We start from the raw sequence: 23,854 nt of genomic DNA, 5'->3' as shown, positions 1-23,854 counted from the left end.
ACTTTTAATCTTTGAATGGTGTCAACCGAACGTAATTCACAAATATCTAATAATAAATAAAACGCTATTCATAACAAAATAATATTAAGTTAAAAACTAGAAACAAGTTGAGGCCTTTGATCAAACACTTCCAACGTCCGTTTGGTAGCGATCCGTAACGTAATTGGCGGCTTCGGTCATTTGTTCTAGCGTCCTATATAGGCCGAATAAATGTCTTCGGAAATTCTCAGACACCCAAACGGGATTTTATCTTTCTTTTCGGCACCTTCCTCGCTTTCAATACCAGAGTCGTTTTCATTGCCGGCATCCGAATCGCAATCGCTAAGGGAAACAGCAGAGTTTGTGGACGCCATGCTGGCGGTCGAGGGCCTGCGTGCGAGCCCCGGCTTACTATTAGTAACTTTTAAGGTATTATTATCGGGAGATGTTGCTGGAGCCGAATTATTATTCGCGGCAGGTACTTGTAGTGTTTCTTCCGCGCCGAGCTTTCTTCCGCGGGAGCTTTGCCACCCCCCAGAGAAGATCAACTTTGACATTATTTAACATGTTGTACAAATCGTACAGGTCAGTGGATGTCAACATATCGGCTGAACCTTTCTTAGATTTGCCGTTTGGCTTTTCATCTGCTGCAGGAGCAGCTTTCAAATCCATCAGACGACATGGGATCAGAATGGTCTCGTCCATGCGGTTGACGGTTTTTACAAATTTCTCCATAGCGTTCAAGATGCTCTGGTTTGAAAACTCCTGATCATCGTGACGAGCTATGCGCCGCAGACAATTTCTGAGGACAAAGCGAAACGGCGATCAGAATTTGATATCACATAAGATAAGCAAGATGAAAATTGCTCGATTCCAATGATAGATAGAATGATACATGTTTGGCAAAACGATATGATCAACTTGATATAACTATCCCAAAAAATGCAAGCATGGACATCAATAAAAACTTGTAAAGATTTACACCAAGATAAACTTTTCGCAGATGAACTATTGCGTTGAAAATAACCGTTAGCAAAGTATATCCAATGTTAATAAATTGTTGAATGTATTCAACTAATCCAATAACGAACGATTCAACCTTAACTAAACCAGTTTTTGAAGTTGCAATGATATATTGACAGCTTTCACTATTTCACCTAAATTATATCAAGTTATATGATACCATAGAAATATGTAAAATATGCCTGTTATAAATTGCGCAATATATAAACTTTTATGTTATGTTAAGTTGTTTCAAAACATACTTCTAGTGCTTCCACAGAAGTAGTGGAACAATAACATTAAGGGGGTATTCGAGTGTAGAAATTCAAAAAAAATCGATTTTTTTTTATTTCATATTTTCAAAGTTTAACTATCTAAGAATATGGGTACGAGAAGGTTTTTGAAAATTTGAATTATTTTCGGAGATATAGGCATTTTACTGACTCGATCTCCATAGTGGTTTGGCTTCATGCAAAACTTTAAATGCGTTTTTCTCAGAACAGACTTTTTCAGTACTGTTGACACGATTTCTCGAGTTTTAATCGACCGATTCACTTGAAATGTTCAGAGAGTCTTGTCCATAGACCTATCTATAGCCCGAACTAGGATTATCCCCAAATTCCAATATTTACTATTTTTAAAAAATTCGAGAAACTCAAAAAAACAGTAAAAAAACACTTTTTTTTTCAAACAGCCGCCAATTTGTAAAAAAAACTTTTTACTTTTATAATCTTTTTAGTTTTTGCATTTCCGATGGCTAGAAGGGCTGAAATCATGTCAAGACTGAAGTGCCAATTTTTTGACACCACCCACTTCATCAGCTGCCAGTTTTTACAATTTTCAACTTTTTTATTTTTTAATTCTTGTTTTGTATTTTAATAATATTGATAAACAAGTGGTAAAAAATGGATAGTAAAAACATTCATTGCTTTCTTTAACGACACTTTAAAAATGACCTGAAATTCATCGCCCTACACTAGAATACCCCCTTAAGGATTGTATAAAAACAAAGAATGTATAAATCGTATTGCCACAAACTAAAGTATGTGATAAAATCCCAATATAATAAACATTAAACAATCACTTGTCAGAGAGAAAAACTGCTTTCTATTCTTGTAGCAGCAAAAGTATTTCATCATATTCATTATTTCAACAGATGGATAAAATTAACTATGCGAAGCTTGAGCAATTCGCGGTTTGATGTATATTTGCAAACATGAGATTATGTGTTCTGTAAACATAGTTAGTAGTAAATTGCATTAATTTCTTAGTAATCACGTTGACTAAAGAAGTTTTATGAAATATAGAAATTGAATTAGCTAAATGCTCTTGGCTGGATGTATCTGATTTTAATTGTCATATTGGGTAAGAAATGAAAAGCATGAAAATTAAAATAATATTCAATTGGACATAGATATGTCTATGATTTAATAAGCATATAAACAATTAGGTGCCATATGAAATGTACTGTAATGAAAGTATGTATTCGCTTATATCATATAGTAAAACTGGTAAGTTATATACAATTATCGATGTCATCATGTGCACATGTTCATTGCATCATGCGCTTTTTGTTACTTCACCTTATATCCTTTCACAATCAATCTCTAAATTATCCTTCGAAAATATTTGTGGTTTTACAAATAAGAAAGGAAGAAATATGTAGTTTTATAAATAAGATAAAATGTAAATCTATTTCCTTTTAAAATGTACACTGACATTTGGGTGTGGGTCTTAAAATAGTAAATCACGTCATATAACCTAACATAGTAAAGCTGCCATCTTTGACATTACAAAGAGCCATCGTGTTTAATTAAATTTTATGAATAAGAATAATAGGATATAGTAATTCCAGCATAAGAATTGTGTCAAGATATTTCAAAAGTAATGTATGCACAAAAAACCGCTTTCACAAAACCAATTTGTGTTATAAACTTTCGTAAAGAAATATTGTTTCCATTTAAAAACATTTATCGAATGAAAAATCAAAATATGATATATAATTAACATGCAAAAATGTATGATATGTTGATGATATATTTTTCATAAAATAAATTATTTACCTGCTATTTTCCATACTAGTGGATAAATTATCACTGTATCCGTTCATGTTTCCTGGGTTTTCTCAAAATATAATTTCGCACTAATTTATTATTTAATTTGTTTAAGTCCAGCACTAAATCATAACACACTTTTATTTATCGAGAAACCAACTGATACACGGACACTAGTTTTGTGTTCTACTGGCACTGGCAAAATGATGCCACTACAAACATAGCAACTTCTTATATGGATTGACATTTAATTGGAAGGGGCTCAGGAGGCCGATAGCAAATTCGTCTGACGATAAAATTAAAATTAATTTCACACGCTTATATATTTTTGTTGTATTTGATTGTAGTATGTAAATTTCAATAAAATTTAATTTATTGTTTTATTTGTTGGCAGTTTATGTGAAAACTATCATTTATTTTAATGTTGAATTGACGTATATCTAGAGTGCTCCCAAGCCCCATATGTCAGACCACAATGAAAGGATCTCATTGGTCGATGCTCACGTTGCTCAAATATTATTGGACGTAGATTTAAAGCGGGTTATTTGAATTTAATGTTCAAATTTTGAGTTAAACTTAAATTTTTCACTTTTTTAATAAATGTAAGGCAATTAAGTAATTTGACAATAGTCTAATAAATTATTTAATTTATATTATACATGTTTTGTTAAAATTTAACTTTTTTCTAGTATATCATAGACTTTCATTCGCTTGTTCTTTCCTCCTTTGCTATAAATTCTGATGACGTACCAATAATAATTTATTACAAAAGATGGAAATTTTAATACTAAATTATTTCTGATGTAAAATTACTGTTGTTTTTGACGTCACGCACGTGGATCGTCGGAAATTCTAATATAATCGACGACGCTATTTAATTATTATCGTAATTAATTCTTTATGATTTAATTAATTCTGTTTACCTCAATGGAGGTCCAGAGGTCTGTGAACAAAGATTGTTATATTACAGCTAAAGTTCAGCATCGACAGGTCAAGTATATGTATGCGTAGACATTGTTATGTTTGCATGCAAATTTTTGGTAATACTGTTTTATTTATGTTCGAATGAAAGAATTAACTTATTGCAATAAATACGAGCGATTAAATTCACAATAATAAAAATAAATTTTTCGAACCTCTGCAATAAATGCATCACACTTTATAATAAGTAGCGTTTGTGATTTATGAACCCCTCAACGAAATAGATTAATAATTTGGAGCATTTAACTGAATCTTAAATGAGGCGAAATTTATGTGAGATTGGTATAATTAAAATTACTCAAATCCCTGTAATTCAAATAATATATCAACCCTTTCCACTCGCGAATTACAGAATTAATATGTATTTTGGCGCCAGAGCGGCGCCATCCGAGTGGAAAGGGTTAAAGATATATATAAGTGGCAATTTACCTTAAGACAAGTTGCATGAACTTCCCGATACGTGTAAATAGTCGACTTAATCAATAAACATTGAAATTTACCTATGTAGATAAAATACTCATACATACATACTTCTTTTAATTTTGGTCCCAAACGATTCAGAATGACTCGAAACGTCGAGAAAACATAAAATTATCTAAACTTCTCTTTTGCCAAGTTAATAATTTATTAAAATAAAAATGATTCTCATTTTCCCTTGAATCACCCCGTAGCCCAAAATATTTTGGCTGTGAATATTTAGGAGAAAATTATAGGAATAGAACAAAAGGATAGTTTGAATTTTACTCCGGTAACTATATTTCCAGAATTTGTCTTACAAAAATCGCAATTTTCATAAAATCAATGTTATTCATATTAAAGTCAATGTCAGTCACACATTTTGGAGAAAATAGTAATTAGACATGCAAATAATTACGCTTATGTAAAGTGAAGACGAAACTTTTTAAATCAGACAAAAATTTATAACAGTGCCTGTATTCTATATTTTGAGAAATACTAAAGAAATAAAATGTAGGACAATAATCATAGTAGTATTCCAAGTATTCTGAACAAAATCAATTGTGTAAAGTAAGAGTATACTGCATGTATGATTATAATTTTACTTATTTTAATTAATTTCAGAAAACAAAAAGAAACCGTATTTGTATTCACAGATATCGTAGAAAAGTCTGAAAATTATTCTAATTGATATTCACATATAGTGATTCCGGAATCCTTAGAAAATTTAATTGGTATTCTATTTGCCTAAATTAACTTTATTAACTATGCCATTTTTAAATGTAATTGAAATTCCTATTTTTGTAGTAAAATATGATTTATTGCTTTCACATAATATATCATTTTCTTGAAACAAGGAAAATCAAATATCACACCAAAAAACTTATTTATTTGATAATGAATGTGGTAAAGGTAAGGAAATTAATGTTTGTTTTTCCATATATGTGCATCTTTAAATTGTAAAATATTAATTTAACGGTATAATTAGGTATTATTATTATGTTACAATAAAAATCGAATGTTTTTTGAATTATTCAAATCGGTTGATCGGTGTTCCCGAATTCGACGACAAAAATTTGTATCCGCACACACACACATACACACAGACACACACACATACATCTTTCTTTCTGATTCAATATATTCAGAAACAATTGAAACGTAAAAATATATAAAAATTTTCTTTTTGCGATTACTATAACTTACCCTACAAGAAGTTAACTAGTGGTTCCTAAAGTGGTCCATATGGACCCCTAGGATCCATGACAACTTTTAAGAGATTCTCGTTCAATGGAAAAAATGTGGAGTTCATGTAATGAAAATAAATTAAAGATATATAAAAATTTTATTTTTGCGATTACATACTATAACTTACTCTAGGGGAAGTTAACTAGTGGTTCCTAAAGTGGTCCATATCGACCCCTAGGATCCATGACAACTTTTAAGAGATACTCGTTCAATGGAAAAAAATGTGGAGTCCATGTAATGAAAATGGGTTCCACGCAGTGGCGTCGGAAGCAAATTTTTGATGGGTGGACTCTTTTTTGTTTTGTTTTTAAACGTTTTATACAATCTCACCCAACCAGCCCACACGGTTCCGACGCCACTGATTCCACAATATTGGAACTCTTGGTATAATATAAATTTAGTTATATTATACTATCTTTAATAAACACTTATTAACAATATTAATAAATAAACAAAAAACGAAGGAAATTGCACATTTTTATAAAATTGTACATTTTTATAAAAGTTTGTAATTTGCAGCATTTTTGATCTACTAACAAAAAAAATATATAGACTGAACATCATTAGCCTGTAGTTGTAAGATTAAACCTTACAAAACTTTTACTTATTTGTTACTCTTTTCTTTTAGTTTTAGATTCAATTAATAAATGTATAAACTCACATGTATTCAGTGGCGTCGGAAGCTAATTTTTGATGGGTGGGCTCGTTTTTTTTTGATAGGCAGCTAGTGGGTTCGTTTTTTTTTCGCACCAGCCCACATGGTTCCGACACCACTGCATGTATTTTTAATTTAGGGTCTTAAAAATATTGGGGGTCTAGGGCAAAGCACAAGGGGTCCACAATATACAAAAAGGTTGGGAACCTCTGGTCTAAATGGATATTCTTTAAACTTAACATCATAGACCTTAAGATACTGATTGAAATATTGGGGGTCTAGGGCAACGCACAAGGGGTCCATGATACAAACAAGTTTGGGAACCTCTGGTCTGAATGGATATCCTTTAAACTAAACATCATAGACCTTTTAGATACTGATTAAAGTATTGGTGGTCTAGGGCAACGCACAAGGGGTCCATGACGCAAAAAAGTTTGGGAGCTTCTGGTCTAAATGAATATCCTTTAAACTAAACATGATAGGCCTTTAGATACTGATTAAAATATTGGGGGTCTAGGGCAACGCACAAAGGGTCCACGATACAAAAAAGTTTGGGAACCTCTGGTCTAAATGGATATCTTTTAAACTAAACATCATAGGCCTTTAGATACTGGTTTAATTATAATATAAATATATTTCTGAATATTATAAGCATAAATAAAACTCTATCTTTAACTGGCCAAATCTCAACTCTTATTGATTAAGCCGACTTACGCAAATCATGAAAATTGCCTGAAGACAAAACAACACTTGCAGTTAGTTTATTATTGCAACCGCATGATTTGTAAACAAAAATACTGTGTATTACTAATTAAAAAAATATTGTGATACCATTTTAATTGTTGCTTACATGTAGGTTTGTGTGTAAATATTTCATAAAAATATGTTTATTACGTGCGTCCTCTATTGAAGCTAAGAGCATTCTCTGAATCTCCGAGAAGATTAGATTGTAAAACAGAAGGCGCGGCGTGATAAAATCCAATATAATTCCTATTTAGATTTACAGGTCACTGTAAGCATCCTTTTCTTTCAGCAGTGCCAGTTGTCAAACTGTGATGTGAACTATTAATTGCCAACGAAATTTATTAACAAGTCATAAAGTCCCGCAGTGCTTTTTATATAATAACTTTTATTTTTGTAACAACAGAGGTATGTGAAATATGGCTATCGAAATTTTGATTCAGAATTAATATTTATAACACCGGTTGTTCCAAATCTTTAGCTTTTGTCAAGTTTTCATCAATCGCGATCTACCCAGAATTTAGCACTGGATTCTTATAAGAACAGATATGGTGGTTTATTAATTTTGTTTTAAGAGGAAAAGTGTACATATTACTGCGAATAAAGTGTTGATCCTGTTATCGAATTCTCCGGATGAAAGTTAGTTATCAATATACGCCCCTTTGTAACGAAATCTACTTGTCAATATACGTAGTGCATGCTGAATTACTTATGTATTTAGTTATTTAGAATATTTTCGTTATCAAAACCTAATAATAATAATTCATTCATTGCACTTGTATATTTGTTCATTTTGTTCCAAGTAGTTATAGAATGCATAGTTGTTGTTAATCTATATTTATGATATTATCCTTGTCTACTAATCCCTAATAATTGTTGCAGTCCTTGGAGAAATTCGGCAGTATGCCGGCGGCACGAGGGGATGGAATGCGGGGCTTGGCGGTTTTTATATCAGACATAAGAAACTGTAAGTCGAAACCATTAATAATTGATACTTAGTTTTATGACTATCGGATGAATACTTTAAAGAAGCCCAATTTGGTGTCCTACTTTGGCGTCATCATAAATTGTTTTCTTTAAGGCTTCAATTGTGATTTTCGGCAAGGAATTTTACTTGAGCAAATAATAATAATACGAATCCAAATAGAAAACTAGAGTTTTTTTTATTTGCTGTTCGCTCACATAAATATCATGACTCTTAATATTTATCTAAGTCTCATAGTTCATTTATTAATAATCTTTTTGTTAGTTCAGACATGCACAAACAATTTTTCGGCGGTATTTTTACCGGTAATCATTCCAAAAATGATTTTGGTATTTTTCGGTATTTTTATATAAGCACTATTTGATACATAATACCCTAAAGTTTAAATTTCTCGGAACAAATTTATCTTCAAATTCCATAATCAAACAGCTATGTTTTCAAGTGATTCTATAATATAATTTATATTATTAATTTTGTGTTAATTATTATGTTTATATTATATAAACAAATGTCAAATATTATCTCAACTCGTCATTAAACTGAATATTTATTGCTTTCCGAAGGGCCTCATATCGTGTTACAATAAATAGAATTGGACTGATAGATAATGGTGTTTGTTTCATATTATGTAAAATTGTAACAGTTTTTTAAGTGATATTTGTGCCAAAATTTTTTATATCATACAGATTACCCCTGCGTAATCTTTATTTTTTTCTAACTTTATACATAATAATTATGATAATTACTGAATATTTTTTCTTTTTATTACAATTATAAAATATTATATTTCAAAAACGTTTCGAAGTTTGAAAATACTATAGAAGCATCACATTGGTTTAAATAACAATACTCAACAATTATAGTAATTTATTATTTATATCTACAAAGAATCCGATCTTAAATTAGTGTAGAAAAATTATTTTTTTAAAATATTGGAGATTATGCTAAATTAACACGTCGGATACAGACAACACAGTTTTTTATAATAATGTAAAATGAAAAGTACTCAATATACTCGATAGTGATAATGAATTAATTAAATTGCATATTTTTTTGTTAAATTATTATTTAAAAAAATAAACTTATTGTTTTATTTTATTGTTTAGTTGAATATAGTTATAGTTGTATATACAATTTTTTATATTTTTACTAGTAACTTTCAATTTTGTTTACGTATGTTTAAGTTAATAAAAATACCGGTATTCCGGTTTTAAAATGAAAAATTACCGAAATACCAGTATTGAAATTTTCTATCGGTATTGCATTCCCTAATTGCTACTGAATTGGTTTGTTATTTATTAGTTAAATCATGCAAATACCATTTGTATCCTTTATCCATTATCAAATGTGACTATTTCCTCAAGGTAAAAGCAAAGAAGCAGAAGTTAAGAGAATTAATAAGGAACTTGCAAATATCCGAAGCAAGTTCAAAGGAGATAAAACTCTTGATGGCTATCAGAAAAAGAAATATGTTTGCAAGCTCTTGTTCATATTTTTATTGGGACATGATATTGATTTTGGGCATATGGAGGCAGTCAATCTATTGTCATCTAATAAATATAGTGAAAAGCAAATCGTAAGTAATTTAAAAAAATATAATATGTGAAACAAATATAATATTAATCATATAAAGGTAAATAATTCTTATTTCTATGTTTGTACCTCAGGGTTATTTGTTCATATCAGTGCTTGTAAATACAAATAGTGATCTCATCCAGTTGATAATTCAAAGCATCAAAAATGATCTTGCATCTCGTAATCCAATCCATGTAAATTTGGCTTTGCAGTGCATAGCTAATATTGGAAGCAGAGACATGGCTATGTCTTTTAGCACTGAGATTCCAAAATTGCTCGTCTCAGGGTAAATATCAATCATAATCATATGATTTTAGCAAACTGCTTCATTAAAAATTTATTATAGGGACACCATGGATGTTGTAAAGCAATCTGCAGCCTTGTGTTTGTTGCGTTTGTTCCGCACATGCCCTGAGATCATTCCAGGAGGTGAATGGACTTCTAGGATAATACATTTGCTTAATGATCCACATATGGGAGTAGTAACCGCTGCAACTAGTTTGATTGATGCTCTAGTAAAGAAAAATCCTGATGAATATAAAGGATGTGTTAGTTTGGCTGTCTCACGACTATCCAGAGTAATTGATTGAAATAATTGCATAAAATAATGAGAGTGAGACTATTTTTGATTTATTACAATTGTAGATCGTTACTTCAAGTTATACTGATCTTCAAGATTATACATATTACTTTGTGCCAGCACCATGGCTTTCAGTAAAGTTGTTGAGATTGCTTCAAAATTATACACCTCCAGCAGAAGACCAAGCTGTCCGTGGTCGACTCTCTGAATGCCTTGAGACTATTCTTAATAAAGCCCAAGAGCCTCCAAAGTCGAAGAAAGTTCAGCATTCAAATGCCAAAAATGCTGTGCTCTTTGAAGCTATATCTTTGATTATTCATAACGATAGGTACTATTTACTAAATTAAATAATATCATAGCATTCTTGGTTTTTATTATATTCGTTATTTTAGTGAGGCTAATTTGTTGGTTCGTGCTTGCAATCAACTTGGTCAATTCTTATCAAATCGTGAAACAAATCTGAGATACTTGGCTTTAGAGTCGATGTGTTTGCTGGCAACATCAGAGTTTTCACATGAAGCAGTCAAAAAGCATCAAGAAGTCGTTATTCTTTCAATGAAGGTACTTGCTGGAATAAGTGTAGTGTAGTACAATCCAAAACCTTTTTTTTATTTGTAATGGTTTTTAGATGGAAAAAGATGTATCTGTTCGGCAACAAGCAGTTGACCTTTTGTATGCCATGTGCGATAAGACAAATGCTGAAGAGATTGTGCAAGAAATGTTAAACTACTTAGAAACTGCTGATTATTCTATAAGGGAAGAAATGGTACTGAAAGTTGCAATCTTAGCTGAAAAATATGCCACGGATTATACTTGGTTTGTATGAATTACATTTACTATTGAGATTAAAATTAAATTTGTATTAATTGTTTAAATTTTAGGTATGTTGATGTAATTCTGAATCTCATTCGTATTGCTGGAGATTATGTTTCTGAAGAAGTATGGTACAGAGTAATTCAAATTGTTATAAATCGTGATGAAGTCCAAGGTTATGCTGCCAAAACTGTTTTCGAAGCTTTACAAGCACCAGCCTGTCATGAAAATATGGTTAAAGTGGGTGGTTATATTTTAGGAGAATTTGGAAACTTGATAGCTGGTGATCAAAGATCTTCACCTTTAGTTCAATTTCAACTCCTACATTCCAAGGTATCCTTCAAAAGTATTATGATGTTTATAAAAGACTAGAATTTTATTTTTTAATATTTCTTTCAGTACCACCTTTGTTCTCCAATGACAAGAGCATTACTTCTATCTACATATATTAAGTTTGTAAATTTATTTCCTGAAATTAGAACCCCAATTCAAGATGTTTTCAAAACACATAGCAACTTGCGTTCGGCTGATGCTGAATTGCAACAACGAGCTAGTGAATATCTTCAACTTAGCATTATCGCCACAACTGATGTATTGGTAAGTAAATATTGAAATTTATCAAAAGGTACTAATATATTTTGCATAATTATATCTGAATTTGTCTTAAACAGGCAACAGTTCTTGAGGAAATGCCAGCTTTTCCTGAACGAGAATCTTCTATTTTGGCTGTTTTAAAGAAAAAGAAGCCAGGACGGGTTCCAGAAAATGAGATTAGAGAGTCTAAAAGCCCTGTACCGAATCAGGGTGGTGATAATCATGTCTCGTAAGTAAAATATTTCTTTATCTCAATATCTCTCAATATTTCTTTATCTCATGCTCTATTAAATTTAATTTCTTTATGTAGTGTGAATAGCAATGCTTCTGCCGATTTGCTAGGACTATCCACGCCTCCAACTTCAGCACCACAAAGTGGATCAGGGGCTACAGGAAGCTTAGTAGAAATGCTTGGGGACATTTATTCTAATAAACAAACCAATGGAAATATGAATATCAACAACTCTAAAAAGTTTGTGTCATTTATTGATACATGGTAATAGATTTATTTTTATTGATTTATTCTGTTTCAGGTTCATATGCAAAAATAATGGAGTATTATTTGAAAATGATCTGATACAAATTGGGGTCAAAAGTGAATTTCGTCAAAATCTTGGTAGATTGGCTTTATTTTATGGAAACAAAACACAAGTAGCTTTACAACAATTTACTCCTGTGTAAGTATATCAAATTTATTGTAATTATAGTGAATTATCATATATATATATATATATATATATATATATATATATATATATTCAACATTTGTTATTCAACTTATCAGAGTTCAATGGACTGCTGGACAATCATTAGCTGTTCAATTAAAACCAGTTGAACCAACTTTGGAAGCTGGTGCTCAAATTCAACAAATGCTAACAGCTGAATGCATCGAGGATTATGCAGGTAGGAAAAAAATGTTGCATATAGCTCACTTGACTAAAATAATTTGATTTAATATGATACATGTTCAAATTCTTTATTTCAGATTCACCCAATTTAATGGTTACTTTTATGTATAGCGGAGTACAACAAAGATTTACACTTAGACTGCCATTAACTGTAAATAAATTCTTTGAGCCAACTGAAATGAATGGTGAATCATTCTTTGCTCGTTGGAAAAATTTAGGCGGGTAGGTATACATTATTACTATGTTATAAAGTAGTAAATGCACTCACATTGTTCTCCTAATTCAGGGAGCAGCAAAGATCACAAAGAATTTTTAAAGCAACTCCTCCAATGGACTTGCAGGCTGCTAGAACTAAGCTTCTTGGATTTGGAATGCAATTATTGGATGGTATCGATCCAAATCCTGATAATTTTGTATGTGCTGGCATCATTCATACAAGAACTCAGCAAGTGGGATGCTTACTCCGTCTTGAGCCAAATAAACAAGCTCAGGTTAGTAATATGTTGATTTTAAATTGACATATAAATAAGAAAAAAAACTAATTACCTTCTTTTTTTTTGTAGATGTTCAGATTAACTGTACGCTCAAGCAAGGAATCTGTATCAATGGAGGTTTGTGAATTGCTGTCTGACCAGTTTTAATTTCACATTTAATAAAATCTATTAAAACAAAATGGATATCATATAAAAATATGATAAAAAACGTCTCTTTGTAATATTTTGTTGTTAATTTAAGATTTACCTAATTGAATATACAATTATTCATCTGTAAGTAAACACATATAATGACTCTGATATTAATATATACTTCATTTAAGTTCCTTTTTTATACTTTATATATAATTTGTAAATTGTGTTTAATGAGACTTTTGAATACTTGGTTTGTAGTTGTTTAGTAAGTTCATTCCAATGGTAATGTAAGTGAATGTATACTCAGTACAATGCTATATATATGAAATCACTCATACTTCGAAATGCATAGACATGTTTGGTTTTATAAGCAACTTGCAGATTTTGTTCAAATGAAATAAGCATTCTGCCTCATCCCGGTGTAGTCACCTACATGTGTATATACATTGTTTATGTAAGTATGAGTGCATTAAAAATCAATGTAAATTAATATATATTCTATGTTATGTATTGTTAAGTTTTTTCAATTATAAATATGATTGTATAAAAAAAATAATAAATTTTAGATCGTAAGATTAAGTATTCTTAGTTCACTGTTATGCATTTATGTATCTAAACATAACTTGTTACTATATTTTGAATCTCTAGACAAATGTAATTGTCTGAAATTATATTATCATATTTGATTAGAAATCATTTCACCAAACAGTGAATTATCTGTATTGAATGTAAACTTTAAAATGCTTGTTAATAAACAATATAAAGTAGTATTACTTAGTTATTTTAGTTTTTCTTGAAAGTATTACTTATCTCTTTTGTATTAGAGATGAAATAAAATTATGAACGAAAAACAATCCAATTCATGATACTTTTAACAATCTAATAGCCAAATTCAGGAAGCATTATCACACAAAATAATAAAAATAGTATTATCTCGAAAATATTATATTATAAACTGTAAATATTACAATAGACCCAATAAAAAATAATCCAAATATTGCTGGTAACAGTAAAGTGTAAATAGTTGGTGGAAAAAGAGTCAATAACCAGCTATCTGAAAAAATTAAAGTACTTGTAAATGCCTCATCTAAATATTAATATAATTCATGCGCATATTTTGAAATTATAAGTGAGTAAACTAAAAATGCATTAATTACGCTATATCTTACCATTAGGTACTTTCATTATAGGCATTAGTATGACCCATATAAAGTAATAAATTAAAAATATCATAGATCCTAGAACCATCATACGTCCAACTGTTACATCAGATAGAGTCATTTTATGAACAAAAATATTCTTTCTCAAAATTAATGAAGTCTTCTTCTGTGAAAACTGTGCCTTCGGGTTCAGGTTGTGTTTCTTCAACAAATTTGGTATTTTTGACAGCTCTTTCAAAAACCTATTAACATAGTATTTATAATAAATTTATATAAACAAATATTTTTCTTTATAATAAGTGAAAATGAAATTATATACACACCTTTTCGGCTGTTTCACTATCTAATTTCCTGGAACTTAACAGTTGTAGCTTTTTAAGATTGTCTTCAAATTTATCTTTACTATTTGTTGTTGTGCTTTGTATATCAGCAAGAGTGATTTTTTTTGTATTATCAGCTGTAAGTATATAATTACTAGAATAATATAATGGGAAAGATAACCCTTAAAAATCTATCAATTTATTTAGAAGATTCAGATTATAATTTCATAAATTTGTTAGCATAGATAAGAATACAAACTAATTCGATAATAATATTAGAGAACCAACCTATCTGTTTATTCTTCTTTCTTTTTTTCTTAATATTTTTCGATTTTGGTTCTGAAAAAATCAAAATGAGTGTACATTGCTGAATACATATAAACAAAAAGTAACAATAAGGGTAATATTTACCTTTACTTAAATTGTTTTCACCTTTTAAAACTTGTAAACTTTTATGCACTAATGACGCAGACATTTTATTAAATTTTATTCAAATATTCTATTATCATTTTTTAATAAACTTAGCTTTGTGACATGTATTTTTAAGGTTATATGGAAATTTTTGAAAATTATTATCACGTGGTTCTTCTGTGCTTCTCCATCTTTGCAAATGTAATCACAACCATGCAAACCAACAAAGTTTAAAAAATAATTTTTGCATGAGCTTTTTTTTAGTAAATTGGTGCACCCTTTAATAAGTAACATTATTCTAATACTCTTCTTTTATCTATGAAATGAAGGTTGATGAGTTGAATACTCATACACAATCAATGTTTATCCTCTAAAGTTGAAAAAAAAATGTTACTCTGAATTACTTAATTCATATTCTTAATATAAATTAAAATACAAATATATATGATAATTATTATACTATCATTTCAACAGTTCATATAAAATAGGATTTATAAAACTTTTATATATAATTGTGTCATATCACAGGTTCTCAAAATATATCTAAAAAAGACAGTGGCTAAGAATAATGATCCGCACAAGGATTGGCCGCTTGGCCACTTTACTCATTACCTATTGAACATTATAATAAAAATAACTTATTATTTTAATAACAATATGTATTTGAATATAAACAAACCACAAAATTAAAACTATAGTTACATCATACTATACTCTTCTTTTATCTATGAGTTACATGAACACAATAAATCCATATACAAAATGCTTTTATTACAAGGCACAATTGGTTTTACTAATTGGTTTTGTTTCTTTAACCAACCATTCATATGCTTCTTTTTGGTCTGATTGCAACATTAGCGGTCCGAGAGTGTCCAGACAACGCTTATGGTATGAATTCACCACATTTATCTAAAATTAATGGGCGATAAAAATATCTGGTTTAATTTTTTCATATAAGAGAAATCATCAAATTACCTCTTTTTCTGTAAGCATATGTACATCAATCATTTTTGTTTGAATTGGTGCTAATGTAATTGTTTCAAATGCTAGAGCTCCTTTTCCTCCAAAATCTCCAGAAACATTCGCTTTTACAATTCTAACAATATCTTCAATTCTTATACCAAATTTACCATCTTCATAGTATCCTGGCTCTGAAATATAAAATAAAAACTTATTAACATTCCCACAGTATGAGATCATTCAAAAGAAAAATGAATAAAATAATATTGACCATTGCTTAAAAACATGTTTTCTTGTAAACCAGGATCATTTGGTAACTGGCGCCATGAAATGCCCATTGGTCCTTCATGTACATTCAAATACATCCCGATTCCATGACCAGTTCCATGCGCATAATCATAACCATCATCCCACAAAGATTTACGAGCTAACGTGTCCAAAGTATTACCCTAAAATAAAATTATATCATAAGATTATTTTCACTTTCTTATGATAAGATAAATTTTAATGAGTAAATATGATGATATATAGAAATTATGCTTGTAAACCTTAATTTTGTTTGGAAACACAGCTGTGCGTACTGCAATTTGTCCCTTTAAGACTCTTGTAAATTGTTTCTTTTCATATTCAGAGGGCTCACCAAAATGTAAAGTTCGTGTTACATCTGTTGTGCCATCCCTAATAAATTAAAAACATTAAATATAATGGTTATAATTTAATTTAATTTATTAGTTAATTAAAAATAAAATCAGCTTACTTGTATTGAGCCCCAGAATCACAAAGATATAACTCTGAAGTACTGATTGCACGATTTGTATCATTCGAAGGATGATAATGAATTATGGCTGCATTAGGTCCTGATGAACTAATTGTAGAGAAACTTAAACCAACAAAATCCTTTTGCATCCTGATAAATACAAACAAAAAATTGTTTTAAATTCATAGAAATATTTACATTATTTTATTTTTAAATTAAACAAACCCACTTTCTAAACTCCTCTAATTTATCAGCTCCTGATATTTCAGTAATATTGCCTTTAGGTACTTCCTTTTCCAACCATGCAAAATAACAACATAATGCAACACCATCTCTAACATGAGCATTAATCATTCCTTCAACTTCTACAGGATTTTTTATTGCTTTTAAAAGTGACACGGGAGTTATTTCAGAAAGCCTTTTCTTTACTGGTATTAAATTATTTAAAGCAAAACTAGAATCATCGCTAATCCATGTATGGTTTGATGTTTCTTCTACCTACATAAAATATTCACAAATCAAATTTTCTAAAAAATAGGTCACACCAATAAATAAAACAATTTTTATGTTTCAATTTACCAATTTAGATAAAACTTGTTTCACATTTTCATATGGATGAACTTCTACATTCAAGTTTTCACTGTGAAAATGTTGTCGAATTTCATCATTTATTTTTTGAGCATCCACAAAAAAGTGAACTTTATTCAATGATATAATAACATATGAGAAAAAAACAGGATTATAATCAATGTCTGATCCTCGCAAGTTTAATAACCATGCTATTTCATCCAGTGCAGTGAGAACTAAGAGCTCTGCATCCTTTTCTTTCATTTGTTCATAAATTTCTTTAAGTTTGTCGCTACTTGATTTACCTTTTGAATACAAAATATTCCATTTAGAAAAATAAGTATAAAAAAGAAACTGAATTCTAAATCTTACCTGAATATTTTATTTCTAATGGTTTAATAGATGCATTTGAAATAGGTGGTCGATTTTCCCAAATTACATCAACCAAATTAGTTTCTACAGCAATAAGATACTTTGATGAAGCTTCTAGTGTATTATGTAGAGTCTTCCAAGTGGAATATTCCATCAAAGAAGGATCAAATCCTACTCTAGCTCCTGGGGGAAGGTTTTTGGAAAGCCATGCTGCTTGGGTCGGAGTTGATGGCAATCCTAGTAAGAGTGAAAAATAATGTAACAGAAAATATAACTCTATATAAATAAATATGATGATTTTGTTTATAGGTCTATTTTATAAAATCTTATTATTTATTTGCATAGTTTGAAGATAAAAATTAAGTTATCAGAACATTATTAATTACAAAATTAAAAATTATTAGAAAATCTTAGAACAAGAATATTTGAAGTTTTAAAATATATATTCTAAAGATTTATTTTATTAATTATATATTTTTTCAATTCATTAATTTATTATTAAGGGTAATATTATTATATATTCTAGAAAATGAGGGTCAAAGTATTTATGTTAGTGTGAAATATATATGCAAAATTAAATTTATTTCAAGGATAAGAAGAAATAATACCTTCTTTCATAAGCAACCAATTTTCATCCATTTCTTGTGTTGCTTGCAGATAGTATCTGCCATCAGTCCAGAGTAATGCATCATTATTTGTTACAATCGCAGTACCTGCAGATCTGTGAAACCCGTTATGTAATCTCGTCGTTTGTCATGATCACAAATATATTCACTCTGGAAGAAAATTTAATTCCCTTAGGAAGCCCTTACTATTTTTGGAAACCTCTCAGGTGATGATTTCTTGTAATTAATAAAATGCTTAAAATTAAAAGAAATATTTATTCATCAGTCACATTTTCTAAAAATCTGACAAAGAATTCAAATTAAATGTAAAAAAGTTGCAGCAGATTTGCAATAATTGTGGAGAAATTTTACTAATGCACGTGGATCTACACTCATTGTAGAGAATTCACACAAATTATAGTGAAATTACATTCATACATGTGGATTTACAATCATAGTAGCTTCATACTCATTGTAGAATTTTATACTCATTTCCAACTATGGTAGTAGAATTACACTTATTGTAGTAGATTTACACTCATTACAGTTTACAATCATTCTATTAAATTGGTAGATTTACACTCATTGTAGAGAATTTTCATTCATACATGGGATTTACTATCATTCCCATTAACTATAGCAGATTTACACTCATTGTAGTTTACTATCATTCTCTTAAATTGATACTCATTGTAGTAGATTTATACTCAGTTTACAGAATTTTCATTCATTCACGGGGCTTACTATCATGATAGTGGATTCACATTCATTCTAGCACATTATCACTCATTATAGTTTACTATCATTCTGAGTTTTCATTCATTCATAGGATTTTCTATCATGGTGGTAGATTTACATTTTTTATATAGCAGATTCACACTCATCATAGTTTACAATCATTCTATTAAATTTATACTCATTGAAGTAGATTTACACTCATTGTAGATGATTTTCATTCATCTATGGGATTTACTATCATGGTAGTGGATTCGCACTCATTATAGTAGATTTACACTCATTCTCTTAAATTTATACTCATTTTAGTAGATTTATACTAATTGTAGAGAATTTTTATTCATACATGGGATTTACTATCATGGTAGTGGATTCCACATTCATTATAGGAGATTTACACTCATTATAGTTTACTATCATTCTATTAAATTTATACTCATTGAGGTAGATTACACTCATTGTAGAGAATTTTCATTCATTCATGGGACTTACTATGATGGTTATTAACATTCATTGTAGTAGATTTACACTAATATAGTTTACAATCATTCTCCTAAAATTTGTACTCATTGAAGTAGATTTACCCTCATTGTAGAGATTGTTCATTCATAAATAGGACTTACTATCATAGTAGTAGATTAACACTCATTGCAGAGAAAATTCATTCATACATAGAATTTACTATCATGGTAGTGGATTCACATTCATTATAGCAGATTTACACTCATTATAGTTTACAATCATTCATTAAATTTATTTACACAGATTTACACTACAATAGAGCTTACAATCATTCTCTTAAATGTATACTCATTGAAGTAGATTTACACTCATTGCAGAGAATTTTCATTCATGCATGAGATTTACTACCATAGTAGTAGATTTACATTCATTGTAGCAGATGTATACTCATTATAGTTTACTATCATTCTAATAAATTTATACTCATTGAAGTAGATTTACACTCATTGTAGAGAATTTTCATTCATATATGGTATTTACATACATGGTAGTGGATTCACATTCATTATAGCAGATTTTATTATTACTCATTATTATAGCAGATTACTCATTTATTATTATATCAATATCATTCAATTAAATTTATACTCATTAAATTAGATTTACACTCATTGTCGAGAATTTTCATTCGAACATGGGATTTACTATAATGGTAGTGGATTCACATTCTAATAGCAGTTTTACACTCATTATAGTTCATTATCATTTTATTAAACTTATACTCATTATAGTAGATTTACAATCATTTGCATATATTTACACTCATTATACTAATTTAGTCAAAAACAATATTTCCAGTTATTGTAAATAATTTCTACTTTTATAACAAATTTTTATGACCTTTTTTGCTTTTTAATAGCATTACAAGTTCTTAATACTATTTATTATTAAATTAAGTACCTGATGAGCATCATTCGTTGGCACAATATAAGCATGAATTGGTTCTTTAACGTATTTTACATCTTGCATTAAACATCTCAGCCGTTTCAGAATATGGCCAGTGCCCTTCATGGGTGCTGTGCTTGAATTCGTTTGTGAAATCCTAAATACAAAAATAATTATTAAATTCAATTGCATGAATAAATACATAAATCCAGAAAATCTATAGAGAATTTATCTTATACAATAAATATTGAAAATGTTTGCAAACCCTGGAAGTTTAAAAAAGAGATTGAATAATTTCTTGAAATCTATACCTATATGCTCATCAATGCTCATGAATATTCCAATTGATTAACCAATAAGAGAAATTTATGACTACTAAATAAAAAAAATGTACATATAAATATATAGGTGTATATATATATACAAATGAATATATAATAAAATATATTTATGTAATAAATTTATGCATCATTAACGTAAGTCTTAATTAATTTAAAGAAGTGATAAAGCTCTAAATTTCGATAAAATGAAACACACAGTTTATTAACCTTTCCCCAAACTAATTCAGTTTCAATCAATTATGATTTTAGAGAAATTACTTACATATTGAATTCACTACTGTTCGATCAATACTACTCTTATCTGAATGTTATCAGTACAGTAAAAGTGATTTTTTCTGCTATGTAAGATTCTTACAAAAGTGTATTTTATATAATAGATAATAATCTTTAATTAACAATGCTTCAACTTGTAGCTTTATCATAGGTCAATTGAATATTTATTTAACGATATGAAAGGTAAATTTTATGTTTTGTGAGAATATAATAAATATTTTATAAGATGGGCATATTGCAATATTTCGCAATTGTATCAATTCTTTTTTATCTTCGCTGGTTTTTAATCCATAACAGATAATATAAAAAAGATATCTAAATCCCCTTTAACGTATTGTTGGATATAATAATGATACAATAAATTAATCTAATCCAATTGGAAAAAATATGTATGACTTTACAAAGAGCTTCATATATTTTACATGACTAAGTTGTTATAAGACCCAGACTCTTATTATTTGTTATTATCATGCTTTAAATTTATTTATTTATTTAAAGCCCATGATAATAATTATTTTATTATTATTTTTTTCTTTTTTGAATATAATAAATTGTATTTGGTTCTAATCACCTTGTACGATATTCAAAAAATAAGATAATAAAATTAAAAAATTTACAGATAGTCAAATTTATAAAATATTCTATTATATTTATATCAAGAATAATTTAACCTAGGACCCTGTCGACCCTCTAAAATTCTAAACACTTTTTGTCTAACTAAAAAAGATAATAATTATATTTTTAGGATACGTTTTAAGCTTAATATTTTATTAATTTAAATATTTTTTTAATCAATTTTATGAGTACTAATGCACTGTAATATGTCCGAAATAAAAACAATGATAATAAAGATCAATGTTCAACTCTGTTTTCATTGAATTCAATCCCCATATAATTTGTTTGTAAATATTATAGTATATATATGTTAACAACTATTGTTTAATAATGATGTAAAATAATGCATATGGATATGTTTATAAATTCCATGTATATAAAATTACATTATTCTATATCAAAGAAATATAAACAGAGATTGTTGAGATAAATGTTTAACTCTCTATACTGAATTCGATTATTAGAATATTATTCAATAATCTCGATAAATTTTTTCATATGAATATATAATTTGAAAAATGTATATAGAATCTATATTTTAAATGGCATCATCGTAGAGACACATTTAAATGTTTTTACCCAAATTTTGGTAAAAACATGTAATGGTACATAACAAAATGAAAATAAAGAGGAAGAAGTTTATTTGAATTTTTGACCTGTTTCAAAAAAGATAATTTATATATGGAATGAAATTATTATGGAAACACTTTTTTGATATAGACATGCTTTGATAAAAATAAACGTTAAGAAGTTTATTTGATATTTTGAGATTTAAAATCATATACATAGTTTATATATTAAATGGCATCATTATGGAGATACAAGAAGAAGTTTATTTAAAATTTCAAGCGATTTTGTTTAAAAATTTTGTCTTTAAATATACTCAAAATAAAATATAAAATGGTTTATATAAATTGATTAAAAAATGAATGAAAACAACAGGTTTAAAATATCAATAACCAATACGATATTTAGTGAAACGTTATCATTAATAACATAACATCAATAATGAAGATAATAAATTTTTATTTATTATGACTTACATAATGATTGAAACTATTCATACCTTTCTGAGCTGATTAAAACAGTAAGATTCCACAATAAAAGTAAAGAAAATAAATATGATTTTTTTAACATTTTAATTGATTTTTAATACAGCAAGTTAGTGTTTCCTTGTTAAGGTATAATTCGCACATATTAACTGTTTTGGCACAACATGAAATTTAAAGTATCGTTTTCACTGTTCAGGGATTAATAACATTTGAAAAAAATTTCACTTTACTAAATATTATAATTTTATTTTATACTAACGGATAATCAAATTATAGAAATTTACTTTTAAAAATTGATTATAAAGTCCATATACATTAAACTCTTAAAATATATAATATAAATTTGCTAACATTATAAAATGGGACTTTTTATTGCTTTAATATCACTTGTTTTTTTGTTATCTTTCAAACAATTATTCAAGAATTCAGATCAAAGAATGCTTGCATAAAATGTCAATATTTTAACATTTACATTGAATTTTCAATAACATTATACAATTCCATGAAATACCGAAAGCAAAGCATAGAACAATTACAATATTTGTTCCACATTGAACTAGATTATTGAAGTTTCTAGAAAATTTGAAAATGATTTTTTAAATCTTATATGTGTCCTTAAAATAAATATCTAGTAAGCAGAGAAAAATATCATAGCCCTAGACAATATGAAAATATAATATATTCAATGCCCACAAATAAAGGCTTGATTATGTTTTCGACAGATTATCCGACAGTTCATATTATTTCAAGACGGGAAGTTAAAAAATCGAAAAAAGGGTCCGGCCGATCTTTACCAAAAGGATCAGCAGTATTTCAGATTTTTTTTTGTTTTCTGCAAATTATAAAAAAATACCTTAAAGAAATGGATGTATGTGTGAGTGTGTATGTGTGCGTGTGTGTATGTGTGCGGATACAAATTTTCGTCGATTTCGGAATCACGTATCTTGATACCGATTTCCGATTTAAAATTTTTTAAAAACATTCGATTCGTATTGATAACGAGACGTGCTGATTAGTTTTTGGCAAAGGCAGGTCTAGCGGTTCCGAAGATAGGGGCAAAAAGTTCCAAAAACGGTACC

General features: G+C 28.7%; 4 protein-coding genes across 5 annotated transcripts; 1 reads left to right on the top strand and 3 right to left on the bottom strand.

The window, feature by feature from the left end:
- Positions 1-25: 25 nt before the first annotated feature.
- On the bottom strand, positions 26-3,231 carry LOC113368028 (mid1-interacting protein 1-like). The gene is given in 4 exon segments (XM_026609594.1): positions 26-266; positions 269-438; positions 491-781; positions 3,045-3,231. Coding segments are annotated over 4 exon segments (654 nt in total). The 5' UTR covers positions 3,092-3,231; the 3' UTR covers positions 26-120.
- Positions 3,232-7,396: 4,165 nt separating this feature from the next.
- LOC113368465 (AP-2 complex subunit alpha-like) lies at positions 7,397-13,291 on the top strand. Its single transcript, XM_026610009.1, has 18 exons — positions 7,397-7,524; positions 7,598-7,755; positions 7,999-8,083; positions 9,466-9,677; positions 9,769-9,962; positions 10,023-10,254; positions 10,322-10,584; positions 10,649-10,817; positions 10,885-11,072; positions 11,138-11,402; positions 11,469-11,666; positions 11,741-11,892; positions 11,974-12,135; positions 12,197-12,340; positions 12,448-12,566; positions 12,649-12,793; positions 12,858-13,062; positions 13,135-13,291. Exons 2-18 carry the CDS (start codon positions 7,750-7,752, stop codon positions 13,210-13,212), a joined length of 2,817 nt encoding a protein of 938 aa, XP_026465794.1. The 5' UTR covers positions 7,397-7,524; positions 7,598-7,749; the 3' UTR covers positions 13,213-13,291.
- An 841-nt stretch (positions 13,292-14,132) lies between these two features.
- LOC113368202 (active regulator of SIRT1-like) lies at positions 14,133-15,278 on the bottom strand. 2 transcript variants are annotated; one of them, XM_026609769.1, is made up of 5 exons: positions 15,092-15,278; positions 14,969-15,019; positions 14,684-14,817; positions 14,370-14,602; positions 14,133-14,254 (listed from the first exon to the last, which is right to left on the bottom strand). In XM_026609769.1, the coding sequence occupies exons 1-4, from the start codon at positions 15,153-15,155 to the stop codon at positions 14,483-14,485; spliced, it is 369 nt and encodes a 122-aa protein (XP_026465554.1). In that variant the 5' UTR covers positions 15,156-15,278; the 3' UTR covers positions 14,133-14,254; positions 14,370-14,482. The 2 variants fall into 2 exon arrangements, with proteins under 2 accessions (XP_026465554.1, XP_026465555.1); XM_026609770.1 differs by having other exon boundaries at positions 14,200-14,250.
- Positions 15,279-15,810: 532 nt separating this feature from the next.
- Positions 15,811-22,860, bottom strand: LOC113366175 (xaa-Pro aminopeptidase ApepP-like). The gene is given in 12 exon segments (XM_026607740.1): positions 15,811-16,000; positions 16,067-16,242; positions 16,323-16,500; positions 16,600-16,729; positions 16,809-16,958; positions 17,038-17,306; positions 17,388-17,680; positions 17,748-17,984; positions 18,356-18,469; positions 18,472-18,523; positions 20,510-20,651; positions 22,790-22,860. Coding segments are annotated over 12 exon segments (1,950 nt in total). The 3' UTR covers positions 15,811-15,862.
- Between the last annotated feature and the right edge of the window lie 994 nt (positions 22,861-23,854).

This window comes from Ctenocephalides felis, unplaced genomic scaffold (assembly GCF_003426905.1).
Source record: "Ctenocephalides felis isolate EL2017-DRISC unplaced genomic scaffold, ASM342690v1 CF-g0.4_SCAFFOLD_01170, whole genome shotgun sequence".
NCBI classification, from domain to species: Eukaryota; Metazoa; Arthropoda; class Insecta; order Siphonaptera; family Pulicidae; genus Ctenocephalides; species Ctenocephalides felis.
Note: the sequence above shows the minus strand (reverse complement) of the source record. Positions and strands in the feature narration are given on the sequence as shown.